This window comes from Mycteria americana, chromosome 5, assembly GCF_035582795.1.
Source record: "Mycteria americana isolate JAX WOST 10 ecotype Jacksonville Zoo and Gardens chromosome 5, USCA_MyAme_1.0, whole genome shotgun sequence".
Taxonomy (NCBI): Eukaryota; Metazoa; Chordata; class Aves; order Ciconiiformes; family Ciconiidae; genus Mycteria; species Mycteria americana.
The window spans coordinates 64,177,588-64,191,565 of record NC_134369.1 but is presented as its reverse complement, the minus strand read 5'-3'; the positions used below and the strand labels follow the sequence as shown (position 1 = coordinate 64,191,565).

At 40.6% G+C, this 13,978-nt stretch overlaps 1 protein-coding gene across 3 annotated transcripts in view; it reads left to right on the top strand.

The window, feature by feature from the left end:
• Window positions 1-4,294, top strand: part of AKT1 (AKT serine/threonine kinase 1) — a 74,560-nt gene extending 70,266 nt beyond the window's left edge. For all 3 annotated transcript variants that reach the window (XM_075503715.1, XM_075503713.1, XM_075503714.1), the window contains 2 exons: window positions 2,517-2,619; window positions 3,305-4,294. In XM_075503715.1, coding sequence (XP_075359830.1) covers window positions 2,517-2,619; window positions 3,305-3,384 — 183 coding nt within the window. In that variant the 3' untranslated portion in view covers window positions 3,385-4,294. The remainder of the gene's footprint in view (window positions 1-2,516; window positions 2,620-3,304) is intronic.
• The last annotated feature ends 9,684 nt before the right edge of the window (window positions 4,295-13,978 follow it).

Below are 13,978 nucleotides of genomic sequence, written 5' to 3'. Positions count from 1 at the left end.
AACGTAAGCCTGCGGGTGTCGTGCTGGTCTGCAGCAGTGGGAAGCTACAGGTGGCACCTCTCTGCCAGTTGAACTGCAGAGCTATTGCAGTGACAGCTTTTCAGTAAAGCAACATATTTGCTTGGTAAAGCCAGCGTTAGAGCTTTCTGCGGCTTCCCCTCTGTTTCGAGCTTAATGTTCTGAATTTGACAGCTAGGGGAAAAAAAAACAGTCTTGTGGGTGCATCATAATCTGTCTCAAATTGCTTTTAACAGATACTAAAATAAAAGGGAAAATGATACAGGCAGCGCTAGCCCATTACGCGTGTGTTCTGACTTAGGATTGCTGCTCTGAGTCGTTCTGATGTGCATAGTTCAGGTGTCTGCTGCAGTGCCCAAGTCCTAAATCACTCTGTGCTGCGCACAGCAAGCTAGAGCAACTGGGAGCATTGTGAGTGCCAAAACCACCATTAGCTTAAAAGGACAGATAGAACTTCACATATGGATGCACGCACAGCTTGTCAAAAACAAACCAAGGTTCGCTTTAAGGAATAGGCAGACAACTGCTATAAGGAGAAAGAGAATAGAGTTAAAATGTGAAAGAAAGAATGCTCATCCTCATCAGGATTTTTATACATAATATGCTGGTTTGACTTGATTGAGAATAGCATTATTAACATTATAATGCAAAGCATTCCCTCTTCACTAGCTTCAGGAAGACTGTAAGGCTCAGAGTGACTTGTGGTTTTGGGATATCCTGTTTCCATTTCCTTTTTAAATTCAGGACATAAAGACCACTTCTAAGGATGTCATTTTTTTCACAGGAACATTTGCCAGGCTCCTTTAAGCCATCCTTGGGCACAGAGGATCATTGATAATTCAAAAAAATGATGATGAATATACACTGTAATTGTGCTCTTTCATAATAAACAGAATTTTTATGTCCCTTTATTTTTAAAGATTGGTTTTAAACTGTAGAATGTTTCTTTGTATTTGGAAATATCACCTTATATGTAGATTATACTTCTTAAAGTCTTTACATTGAAAATGAAGGAGCTTCATTGGATTGTTGTTTGCTGTTTGCTGCAAATCCAAGACAGGACAACACTCTTAGGCGCTCTCAAAACAGATCAGAAAGATGATCCTGCCGATAGGGAGCTTGAAGCTAGTGCTTTTCTTACTAACTGACTTGCCAAGCAAATGGTTCTTCAGATCTAAGCTTGAGGAGAAGTTGGGGGTGGGGAAGAGGTGTTTTGTACACTCAAGATTTGCTGATGTTTTCCAGGTGGTGATTTCTGTCGGTGGTGTTCTTATTTCTGTCAGAGCAGAAGTGCAAGTCTCGGGGTCACTGCTTAATTCCAGTTGGAGCAATTTACCATTTGCCTTGATAAACCTTTCCCTGCAGTTTCAGATTGGAAGCAGTATACTTCCTCAATCACGCTCCTAAATTGTTGCCTGGTGTGGCTCTGTGCTATTAAAAGATGGCCATGCTTAACCCCAGTGGTGGGCGAACTGAAGCCCAGCGCTGAGAGCTATTACATGTCCTCTGTGGGAGGGCTAAGAACAGTGTTTACATTCTGTTTCTACCGCATCGTGCAGCGGGGAGGTGAGCGAGGTCTGAATCCCAGCTCCGTTGCCCTCCAAAATTGTACGTGTTCCAACTCTGTGCATCTGTATGCAACCAGCTCCACCACCCCGCTTCCCAGGCGCGCTCCTCCTCCAGCCCCAGTCAAGCAGCTCCACTCCATCTGGAGTTCCTCTTGCCAGAGCTTGCCTAGGTACACATGGATGATTTCTAGCCTGTCTGCCCAAGCGAGTGTCAAGAATAAAACCCAAATAGTGCGACTCGTGGTGTAACAAGAGGAGAATGTTCACCACTAAGCATGCTCGATTTCTTGTAAGCGCTCCAGATTTTCTAAGTTCAGAGTCGATATCAAACTGCTTTTGGAGACCAGGAGTATAAATGCTTAATGTTGCTGCTGCCTTGTCCTAAATTCTCCCGGGCTGGCCCGACCTACAGCACAGTGGCAGTCAGAGCTGCATGGGCACAGTAGCTCTGTAGCTGAAATTTTTTTGTGAACGTTACAACCCTTGTGGTGATAAGCAAGTCTAGCTGATCAGTTTGGTATCACTGAGCATCTTTCTTACTCGTTTTCATCCTCCTCAAGCATAAATCTGACTAGACGCAGTTGACAATTTCCACATAATTAGGTGGGGAACCAGTATATACTATTATTTTTAAAATTTGTAAGCATGTTATTTATTACTTGGAGAAATGTTAGGATTCTAGGTTTTTCTTTGTGCAATTAAATCCTAGAGACAAAATGCCTTAAATGCCCCATAAATAGGAAGTGCACACCTAAATAAATACCTTTCACTGTATATGGTTCCTTCTTTATGAACTGGTGTTTTTTAAACTTATTTTAAGAATGTAGGAAAAGGCACTGTAGCTTATAACCCTATTTCAAATTCTACCTGTTTCAAACAGTACTGCAAGAACCTGTAAATGGACAGTAATTTTTTTTTTGCTTTTCATAGCTTGTACCTCCATTTAAGCCACAAGTTACATCTGAAACAGATACAAGATACTTTGATGAAGAATTTACAGCACAGATGATAACAATCACTCCTCCTGACCAAGGTAAAGTTTTCCCAAATGTTGCCCACTATGTTCTCCAGACGATCAGAAACAATTTGCTGTAATGTTACCTGGTCTCTTTAGACCATGTGAAAAAGCATCAGTTTAAACTTGTTGGTTTTCCGTATGTGTATTTGACCAAGAAGTTGGTAAACTGATGTGAAACTTTCCTGTTTGGGAAACGAAAAACCTGGTTTAGAAGATAGTGAAATTACTTGTACTGTTGTCTTTTCCAAATCTGCACATTCCCACTGGAAAATACTTCTGTTCATGCGTTTTGCATGTGTACATCTGCACACACACTGTGTACATGCAAGCAGTCAGTTGACTATGGACTAACGTCCATATTCAATCAAAATATATTTTATTTTCATGGTAACTGAACACGTTTGATGCTCTGAAATAGCAATTGCCAGAAATTCAGAACACTGAATATGGATTCAAGCAATGCAGCTCCTAGCAATTTTAAATGGACATCCGAACAACTGTTTGCATACAACAATCAGGGTCCTCTGTGATGCCCATTTAATGGGGTGAGATTTGAGACTTCCTGTTGCTTTGTCCTTTCAAGTTGTGGAAGAAAAAGCCGACCGTGAAGTTTTCTGAAATAACTTCACAGTGCATTATCTTATTGTTTGTTTACTTTAAAAGGTAGCAAATGTTGTCTACTGTTTTTTTCATTTTTCAGATGACAGCATGGATTGTGTAGATAATGAGAGAAGACCTCATTTTCCTCAGTTCTCCTATTCAGCCAGTGGAACCGCTTAATGTTTTGCAATGTTTTCCCATTCAGAAACAAAACAGACTGCATTTTGGGGACCTTACTTCAATGGACACTAGAGAACTTTCTATATTATCTGAATTACAAACTGTGTTTGTATTACGATTTAGATGAATTTCTAGGAAGCCTCACAGATTCTGTATTTAAAACAATTCTTTGATGCATTTTTGAGAAGGAAAACAAATCCATTCTTAAAGTATTACGTCAAGGCTTTTATGCTGAATGACCATAGGTTTTTAAGAATATACACCAAAACTGTTTACTTTAGAAATAATTAAGGTATTCAACATATCAGCAACTCTGACCAGAAAATCCCCTTATTTTATTTATTTCATACAGTTCATTATCTAAATATAGAATCTGCACTCTGAACAATTAGATTTATATAGGAAGATATAAGACTTTAGTAGCTAGTGCAATAATATAAGCAACAAAGTGAACAAACTCTGGAGGGTTAAGGTTCAAACTCATTTTGGACAGCAGTGAAGTGTCATCCAACTCCAGAAAACCAACTATAGGAACAGCATTAATGGCCTCAGTGAGGTAAATCAAAAAGCAAAAGTTATTTTTGTTATAACATCTGCTACAAGGCATTACATATCAAACTGAATCCAGTGGAATTGCCACGTCGTACAGATGAGTATTCCATTCTAGGCAGTGCATTTAATTATTCCATTTGCATAGAGTTTAGGAATACTTCATAGGATTGGCTTCTCAGAACCTAGAAAACGCTTAATTTACCAATCTAATATGGAATGCAAGAATGCAAAATCACCCACTTTCACCACTGTATAAAAATACCATACAGGTCTAAGTGAGAAATCATCTTAATGAGTGAGTCAACCAGACAAAAGTACATTTTGGCACTGAAGTAATGACTTGTTGCCGCTTTTTTTTTTATGAAAAAATATATGAATATATATAAACACTTAATGATTTTTTGCATCATGCCAGATCATTTCGTCTTTCTTGAGTGTGCATTAAAGGTATCAGCCAACAGTTCATGGTGCCTTCTCACTCTTGAAGATTCACTTTAACAGTGTTTCCCATGTATAAGGAAAAAACTACATTGAAACTTCGTATGTGTTTGAATAATAATGGTGTTCAAAAAGTGAATTTTTTTTTTTGTTTTTCATTTTTAATCTTAGTGGAAAATTCCCCACACCCTATTTTTGTTGTATCATGTTTCTTTGTAATTTTCATAAAAGCAGTCTTATTCTGTCTCTGCTGCGAATGAATTTATTCCATTGTAGGTTGCGTTCTCTTAAAATGCTTTTTTTTGTTTTTCATTCTCTTGACTGTATAAAAAATGATGACATGTACTGCAGCTAACTAGCATTTAATTTTTTTATTTGAAAGGGAGTATGTTACGAAAACCCTTGCTTCCCCTTTCCATCAGAAACTGCTGTGTTTGCACAGAGAGCCCATCATCTTGACTTTTTTTTTTCTTTAACTACATTCAACTCTAGTATTTTTACTCATGATATGAAAGTTTCCATCCAAATACTTAAATAAAAATTGCTTTAACAAGTTAGGTTCTTATTTCTTGTGGTAGGAGCCTTCTGAATTTGTAGAGGTGCAACAAACTGCTCCAGTTTCTTGAGTCTGATGTGCACATCACTGAGGGATTTAGGCTTTTCTGCCCCTCCTCAGTTGTTTCATCTCTGTGCTGATCATTATGCAAAGATAATTTTGGAAAACGTTTGTTAAGAAATACACCATGTGCCAGAAATAGTTTGTCTTGAGGTGAATGAGGACAGGCCTCATTTTGCAGCCTTCCTGATGCCAGTGCGATTGTGTTACTGAGGCCCTACTCTTCAAAGGTATTTCTACTCCAGTCACTTGGGCCAGTGTACAATATATAATACTGCGTTTCCTTTCTAGAGACTAATATTAACTGCTTCTAGGAGGTAGTTATACAAGGCTGGAATGTCCTTTTTACAGAGCAAAATACAATGTCCAAGAACAACTGCAGTATGCTTCAAACTAAGCACAGAAGTTGCAACTGTAGTAAGCCATTAAACATCCAAAACATTTTTTGGTTCAAGGAATAGGCTGTAATTCCCAGTGTAATTTACTGCACATTTTATGCAGGGAGGGAAGGTGAAAGGAGGGATCTGTGTTTCTGTAGGGCATACCTTGCGCTGATGCTGGACAGCCTATCCCCTTCTGCAAGTCCCATCTCCTAACTGCTCTCCTGCCTTTGCTTCCAAGCCTTCATCTGAGTTTGCAGCCAGCCTGGGGACGAAGCCCAAAGAACTCTTCTGCAAGTCTACAAGCCCTGACAAGTTCTGAACTAACACACTTCATGCATCCAAATATAGGCAACACGAATGAGCAAAGGTTACCATCATCTGCCCCAGGAAAATCTGGTCTTCCAACTGCAGGAACAGACATGGATCGGGTTGTTCTGTTGAGGCTGATTATGTCTCAGGACAGTGTTTTTCTGCCAATTGTTGCTAATGGATTTTTGTTTTAATTCCCATATATAAAATGGAACTTAAAAAAAAAAAACCCTCCCCAAAAAGTCCGGGAATCTTAGTGTTGTTAGCAACAGTGAGCTGTGAGGCCCACACCTGAATGCAGGGTCTTCTGGGTATTTTCCCTCATTTTGCCTGTGATTATTCAAAACACCTTGCCTGTTGTCTATAATTGAATGATTACCAGTATTACAGCTGTCTACCTGCAAATGTAAAGTGTGTTCTTCAACTTTTGATTTAGCACAGAAAATGCTGAGTAGCATATCCATCACTGTTAGCATTCTGTTGTCTTTCCCTGCCTATGACAAAAGTCTGTGACCGGAGTGCCGTTCACCTCGGATTGCTTTTGTACCATATATGCGGAGACTGCTTAAATCTTGCACTTTCCTTTAGCTCTTTTATTTGAAAACCCAAAACTTTTCTGACTGTCTGTACAGCCAAAACCGCCTCATTCTTCCTTCTGGCATTGACAAATGTCAGCTTGCTCTGGTGTTGTACATTGCAGCAAAGATGGTGCATCCCAAGTGCAGAACAGTGCTAGCATACGTATGTTACAGCCCAGGAACTTGGTTGTAAGCTCAGGTTGGGAGAAAAACAGAAAAAAAACCTTTGCAAGAGCAAATAAGTAACATGCAGTTCTCTGTGCACCACTGACTGCAGTCAGAAGAGGAGGTCAGCTGAGCACTGGTCAAAACAGAGATACATCGCTGCTTGTGCTATTTGCGGTTAAGAGACATTGGCAGAAGCCAGGTAATTCTGCAAATTCCATTTTATATTCTCTTGTGTTAACTAAAACATCTAGTACAATCCCATCAGGATATGGCAGGCTGTTCTCCCTTCAAACTGGACGAAGATCACCGTGGTTTATAGCCTTCCCAGCTCTGCACAAACTGTGACCTCTCACCCCCCACGATAAAATAAACTGCTCTTTCTTAATTTTTCTTTCTACACCATCACCCCTCCAGAAGGTAACCTCCACTGCCCTCATGCAGGCCTTGAGTATCTCAGCTGCTATTTGAATTTGTTCCCGGTTTTCCACCTAAGAAACAAATTATAATAGTTTTTGGAGGTTTGAGGGTAAAATCTTTCCTTGATTGTTTGAATTGGATGAGCTTTGCTTTAACTGAGGGTGAATTTTCTTGTCTGCTACTTTGGATACTTAACGTGCATTTAAATGCTCAGTACAAGAGTACTGTAGTCTTCATACTCCTAAGTGTTTGTGGGTTTTTTTTAAATCTTTGTCAGAGAAAATACCCTTTGCTTTTTAGAAAGCATATGCTAAGTCAGATTTTTATCTCCAGTAGCAGGATTTAGGATGGTGGTCCCGAATTAGAGGTCACAACCTATAGTGGGAATGCAAACTCCAAGGAGACGGAGTTGCAGAAGAGAAGCCCGCACACGTAAAACGCCTGTGAGAGTTGCGTGGGTTTTCTGCCTGAGAAGTTTGGGAAATGATAATTTAGGAGGAAGGTTTGATTTATTTCACTGCATCTGAAAAGGCTTCAGAGGTAAAAACACATTTGAAGAAATGGGCAAATGTAAAAGGATCTTATTTCTTCAGTGTTGCAAATGAGTGTTTTTGTCTTCCGCTTTTAGCTCAATTTTCTTAATAACAGGGAGGTTAATTGCCACTAGAAGTAAAACGAAAAGAACACACAGTGCCTATAGCAAATGGGAGCTTATTATCCCCAATGCAGCTGAGTGTACAGACGTTTGGTAGCTCTGTCTGATGGAACATATGTTGCATTCTAATCAGGTGATGACTACTTGCTCTGTGTCTGAAATCATTTTAAACAAAACCATTTTGTTACAGTAGTCCCTGCATGCCACTTTTTTTTCCTTTTTTTTTTAATTTTAATTTTTGTAACTGCTGGTCACCATCCTGGTTTTGTGAGCGTGGTGGGTTCTTTCTTGAGGACCAGGTCAAGAACTTTGTATGTGAAAACACTACTTCCCTCTGTGGTTTTTCAGTGTGCTTCTAGCTGGGTTCTCAGTTTCTCCTTCGCTGAAGCACGGCTTCACGTGGTTGTCTGCCTGTTACTGCGCGCTACCTGTTTCTGTAGAGATGGGCTTCATGAACTTCTTCCTGTGTTAAATGCAACCCTGGTCTATGCTAAGATTCCATTTTTATGAATTTTTCCACACTGTTTCTTCATGTTTTCTGTCATATTACTGTAACTGCTTGTATTTTGCATCTTCATCAGGTCTTTCAGTTTGTTTCAAGAAGATAATGACGGCACAGACGGCGGCTGCTGTATTTTCTGAATTCTGAGGGTCTCTCAAATTCTGCACATTTTTAAAATAATACATAACTTTCACCCCACAGAAGATACTATAATTACTTTGAGTACAAGAGTGAAAATTCTTCACAGAAACAGGGGAGACACAATCCCTACCCCAAATGTTGTGATCTTTAGTTACTTGTGAAGTCTACCATATCTGTTTCCTTGCACTGTTATGTTCCTACAGTAGTGATGCTGTTAGCCAGAAAATGGTTGTGCAGTACTGAGAAAACCTGTATCAGAACAAAAAATAGTGATTGTGATCTTCAGCACAGTACCCGGGAATGCATCGAAATTGGATGAAAATTATCAGCAAATATGTGCTTAAACATTATATTGTTTTGGGAAAGAAGCAAAACCAGTAATACTGTTCTTCCTTCAGCTTACTGACGTACAGCGAGCGGAACAAACTGGACTCCTTTGGGGAAGTCTTGCTGACCATGCTTGGAGCAAGGCACTGAGCTAGACAATCTCCAGAAATCCCTGCAAACCTCAACTAGTCTGTGAGTCTATTTAATGATTTAGGTCCTGGACTAGTGAAGGAGGTTCTTCATGTTTTTTTTTCCTATTATCTCTGGTATGTATTTATACTTCCAGACTGACACGACCTGTCTACTACTCATGTACAGTCTCTGTGACTCAGCACCAGCCTTGCTTTGAGATGCTTCCAGTAGTACAAATGCCGCATTCTTCTCATTTTCTTTTATGTCATTGGCCCTGGTCATCCCAAGTTCACTGCACTTACTGTTTTAAGCAAAGTATGTATCTTAATTGCATTCGTACATGTTTTATTACATTATAGTTTTGTAAGTAATTTTCTCAGGGATACGAAGAGTACATTGTATTCTGGTATATTGTCACTTACTGACCTGGAAGTTGTCAGCGCATTCCCCTAAAGCAGGGGAATGTGCCCTTGCATTGCTTGAGATGGGTGCAGGCAGGCTGGATGCTCTAGGTTTCTTCCTGGCATGACTAGGAGAGAAAACCCTGAGCGGTATTTACTCTTTCAGGTGAAGGATGGTGTCTGCTTCACTTCCGGATTTGCACATTAACAGGATCCTTTGGTTGTTTCTGAAAGGCTGCATTAACAGCCTCACCACCGGGCACTTCCATCTCTGCTTGGTTTTGGTGGTTGCAGCTTTTCCTTTCCACAGTGTCATGCCCAAAATAGATTCCCTTAACGTTCTTTTCACCTGTCTGACACAGGTCACTCAGAAATTGTTTCTAGTGCAGGCTGGAGCTGCCAGCTCCTTAAGGTGGCTGGCACCTGGAGCTTCGCAGCTGTACCCCATGGATTTGCATATGCTTCCAGTTTGCTGACTGCTGTTGAAAATGCCAGTTTGACGTAGGTCTCCTGACAGGATTGAGTCCAGCAGCTTGCCAGATGTCAGCAATGCCTCGGTCAGGTGCCTCAGCGTGGCTGAGGGCAAGGTCTGCCCTGCAGAGGCTCCTGAGCCTGAAATTGGCTTTTTGTTTTTAATTCAGTGAATTAAAAACTATGAAGAACAATTGCAACACCTTGTCCCACACACAGGCCTGGCATGTGGGGATGATACAGCAATTGAGTGTTTTGTTTTCTTTTTTTTTTAATAGCTAATGAACTTTTCTAATGCATTTGGTAAATTGCTCTAGTGATTTTAAAGGCTTTATAGATGTGCAGAAAGATCAAAACATAAGCCCTTTAATAATGAAAATGGAGTGATACTATTCTGAAGATGATTGCAGCATATAGGAAGCTTTCCATACGCTATGTTCAGCTGCTGCAGTTGTTCCTTATTCTGATATTATTGGGGGAAATGAAACTAAAGAGGAAGACAGGAATACCTGCTGACAGTCCAGTAATGAGTATAAAATGAAACTGAATAAAAACAAAGTGGAAAGCGCAAGGTGACTTGGTGCAACTGCCGACCGGAAAGTTGCAGAGGAAGGGAAGTATAAGAAAGCAGAACAAAATGTACTTATTTACACAGGTGAGGTTGTCATAAATGTAATGGGTAACTAAGATAAAGAGATTAAATTTAGTATCTCCCTTTACTTGATTGTAAAACTTGAAATCATGTTACCTTTCCAAAGTTTTACTTTCTGCGCTCATAGCCTCAGCTGTTAAGGAAGTGGAGATCAAAGGTGACTGCTTGTTATTTAAAACATTTTTTTTTTTTTTTTTAATTCTAGTAAGCAACAAACTGAGTTGTGATGAGGGTGATGCTTCCTGGGCTGCCCAGTAGTTTTCCAGGTAACTGAGAAACTTGTCACATCTGTGCTTTGTTGGAGGTAGGAGAGGTAACATAACACCGTAGGAAAGCACTGAGACTGACTGACAAAGTCAGTGCACGAGTGACGCAGTAGTGTCTGGCGTTCCTCTGTGCAAAACAGTCGTGTCAACTTTCTTTTCAGATCGGTGCTGGTGGCCCAGTTTTTATTAGCAATCTCCCGCTAATGAAAAAACACGGGCGCATGTTCCAAGAAAGGAAAAGTCAACAAGGATACTTTTCAAACATGGAGAAAACCCAGATATAAATACACCTATTTTTCTAACAGGTTCAGCTGAAATTTTCACAGTACCAAGATGCATGTGTGCACATGTCTAAGTAGCATATGATACGGGTACGCAGACTGGTGGAGGCCCCGAGCACTCGAGGGCTGCTGGAGAGGAAGGCTGTAGCAGCACAAAGAGGCTTCCAACTCCCCATCTGCAAAAATCCCCCACAGGAGCACAGGCAATGGTAATGCCATCTGTCTCTCTTCTGCAGAGCAGCTCTCCTCCTGGGAGCAGGAAAGAAAGCTGGCACATGGAGGTGGGCTTTCACTTCCCTGCTGCACGGAGGTTGGATGCAGATTGCTGGGTGTTACCTGTAGAGGCCAGGCTGCTCTATTCTGTCCCCCTTTTTTAGTCACTTTTGTCTGAATTCCAGTTCTCTTATTTTACCTTTTGACTTTTTCCTTGCGACACCTTCCTCCTTCCCAGTCTCTTCCCAGCAGACAAGAAAGAGTGGATTTCTTCCTCCTCTTCTCCTCTGCCTTCTCTCATTCTTTTTAATGCCTTCTTAGCCTATTTCAGATCTTCTTCTGCAGTCCCTTCTAGAGGGTGTATTATGAACTAACATAATATCTCTTACTTTAAATAATTATTTTCTCTTGGGAAGTGTCCTGATGCTGGATGCTCCTTGGGTCACTGTGGAGACTTCAGAGACACAGTATACAGCTAAGCTCCCTTTTAAATGGTAAAAGGAAGCTGCGGACAAGTGCAGGTTTAATGAGCAAAAGGAGGTGCGGCAGTTCAAGCCTGTGGTGTAGTCCTCCCTTCTCCCACCAGCACTATCTGGTGTGGCACACGAACTGGGAGGAAGTCCTGCCCATCGCCTCCAGTGTGGGTCAGGGCTGTGCCTGCCGCTGGTCTGGGTGTGGTGGCTTTCCTAGAAGATACAAAGTACTGAAGACAACCAAGTATTTGACTTTAAGGATGGGCATATTGGGTGTACTCTATCAATAATATCTTATTTTGGATACTACAGTTCCTTAATGTAGCAAAGCTGGGTGAGTTAATTTTGTCATCTGACCCAAACCTATAGGCCCACCTTACATTGTCTATATAAACCTGCATCCTCAGGGTTTCCTGTAGTCTTGACTGATGTATTAGGGCATGAAACACTGGCCTAACCAAAGAAAAGAGCATGTCTCCCATTGAGTTTTAAAGTGAGTTCCTATTGATATTTTTAACATCCTTTCTGCTGCAGAAGCACAACTAGTAATCACTAGGGTAAGAATAGGAGATAACCACCCAGCACCTTTCATCATTCACTCCTCTTTCTTTAGTAGAGTTAGAAGGGAGTCAGTTGCTTTAAAAAAAAAATCTGGTCATTCCTCACTGTCTGGCATCCATTTCTGTTCCAGGGCATCCCTAAATTTGTGTGGTTTTCCAGGTGGTAAATTTAAGAAACCTGGGAAAAGCAAAACAGACCATTTCTCTGCCCTTTATCTAGCTTGTCTTTTCATTGTGGTATGAACTATCAAGGTTAACCTATCCAGAGTTCTCTATAAAAATACAGTTGAATCCCTGATAAGACATTAAGTGAAAATTGCTGATGGAAGATATTTACATATTTTCTTTAACTCTTTAAAACTCTTATACTTAAGAACTCTTTAAAATCTGGGAAACTAACACCATCCTTCTTCAGCATCCTCAAGTTCACTGCCTCGGTCTGCAGCCTGTACATCCTGAGACCTGTTTAATCCACTCTTCTAGTGGTGTGAAAGGCTTGCGGTCCAACTCAACAAAATTGGTTAAGCTCTTGGACACAAGACTTAATCACGTCCTTTCCCATCCTGCTTCTGCAGAACCACTGAGGCTTTCCGTCTCTGGCACCCATCCCTCATTATCCCCCAGGAACCCACTGATCCAATTTTCTAAGAGGAACTGGGGGGAAGTCCTGCCAGGCAGCTCTGTGGAAGTTGCCCAAGAAGTTTCAACACCCTATTCCTGGATGATACTGTCCCATCCTATAGTTACCCTGCTTGGCTCCAGCTAGTCTGCAGATGCAGCTTCAAAATAAAATCAAGACAATATAACCTCCGTATTGCTCCCTCCCGCCCTTATTTAGACAGCTAAGTGAAATACAAACATACGGACTCCATAAATTCTTTTGTGAATGGCCTTGTGTTAAATACTCGGCCAAAGCAATGGTTATCGTTAAACAAATAATGACAACACTAGATTGTAACACAAATTATATGCAGGACAAGATCCTCAGCTGTGTAGCTGTTTGCCCAATGACACGAGGCTGATTTACACCAGTCCTTTGGGCTTGGTGTTAGTGCAGTCAGCTAACTGCTACAAAACCAGCAAGGGATCCACACTATCCTCTTGCAAACCTTAAAAGAAGTGCTCTTGCAGCTTGCTAAACTCTGAATGAAATGATGTTTGGTAGTGTTTGCAGAAGAACAGTACATGATAGCAAATCTTTCAATAAACATACAGCATAATCAAGAATGTATCCACAGCTAAGCAAACCAGACTAAAACAACTGAAATAAAATACTGCTGGAGACAGGTTTAAATATAGACTGACTCAAAAGCATGTGAAGAGCAGTTCTGCTGGGGCAAACTGCCTCTCAGTAATATGAAATGCCATAGAGAATGTGTCAGAATAGTTTGCTATAACAAATAAACACACATGCACACACCCCCCAGCCTACTGAAATTTTTTTGTAACTAACGGTAAATTCTTATGTACAATCTAGGTATTCCCAAAGCTTTCTGAAGAGTAATGAAACTTCAGAGCACGTTACATTAAAATAAGTATCAAAATAATGATCTAAATTTATGTCACACCTTCCAAGGAGCTCAGTTCATAGCACTTTTGCTTGTGTGGCATCTGACCAGATTGTCAAAACCCATTCTTACAGGGTGCTGCAGGGTACTATAACTTAAGTGATTCATGCGTGCAGCTGTTGGAACTGCTTGTTGGGTTGTGAAAAATGGTGCCAAGTGCTGATCTAAGAGAACTCGGATCTCCATCAGCCGTCTTGGCTCTGAGTAGTTACTGAACAACAGATGGTTCAGCCCGAGTTAGGCAAACGAAGAAAATATTCTGAGTGGAGGAATAAAGTTAAAAGTCTCGCAAAAACTGAAATTCTCAAGAAAATACAGAGAACAAGGGTTGAGGTTTGAACTAGTTTTCATGGCCAAGTGATGTACGCCACTAAACATTAAAGGGTAGTCTCATTTCTGACGGTGTTTCTGAAGCATTCATTAGTATGAAAGTTTTCATTTCACTTAGGCAGAAGACACTACCTGTGAAATTAATATTACAGACATTTCAG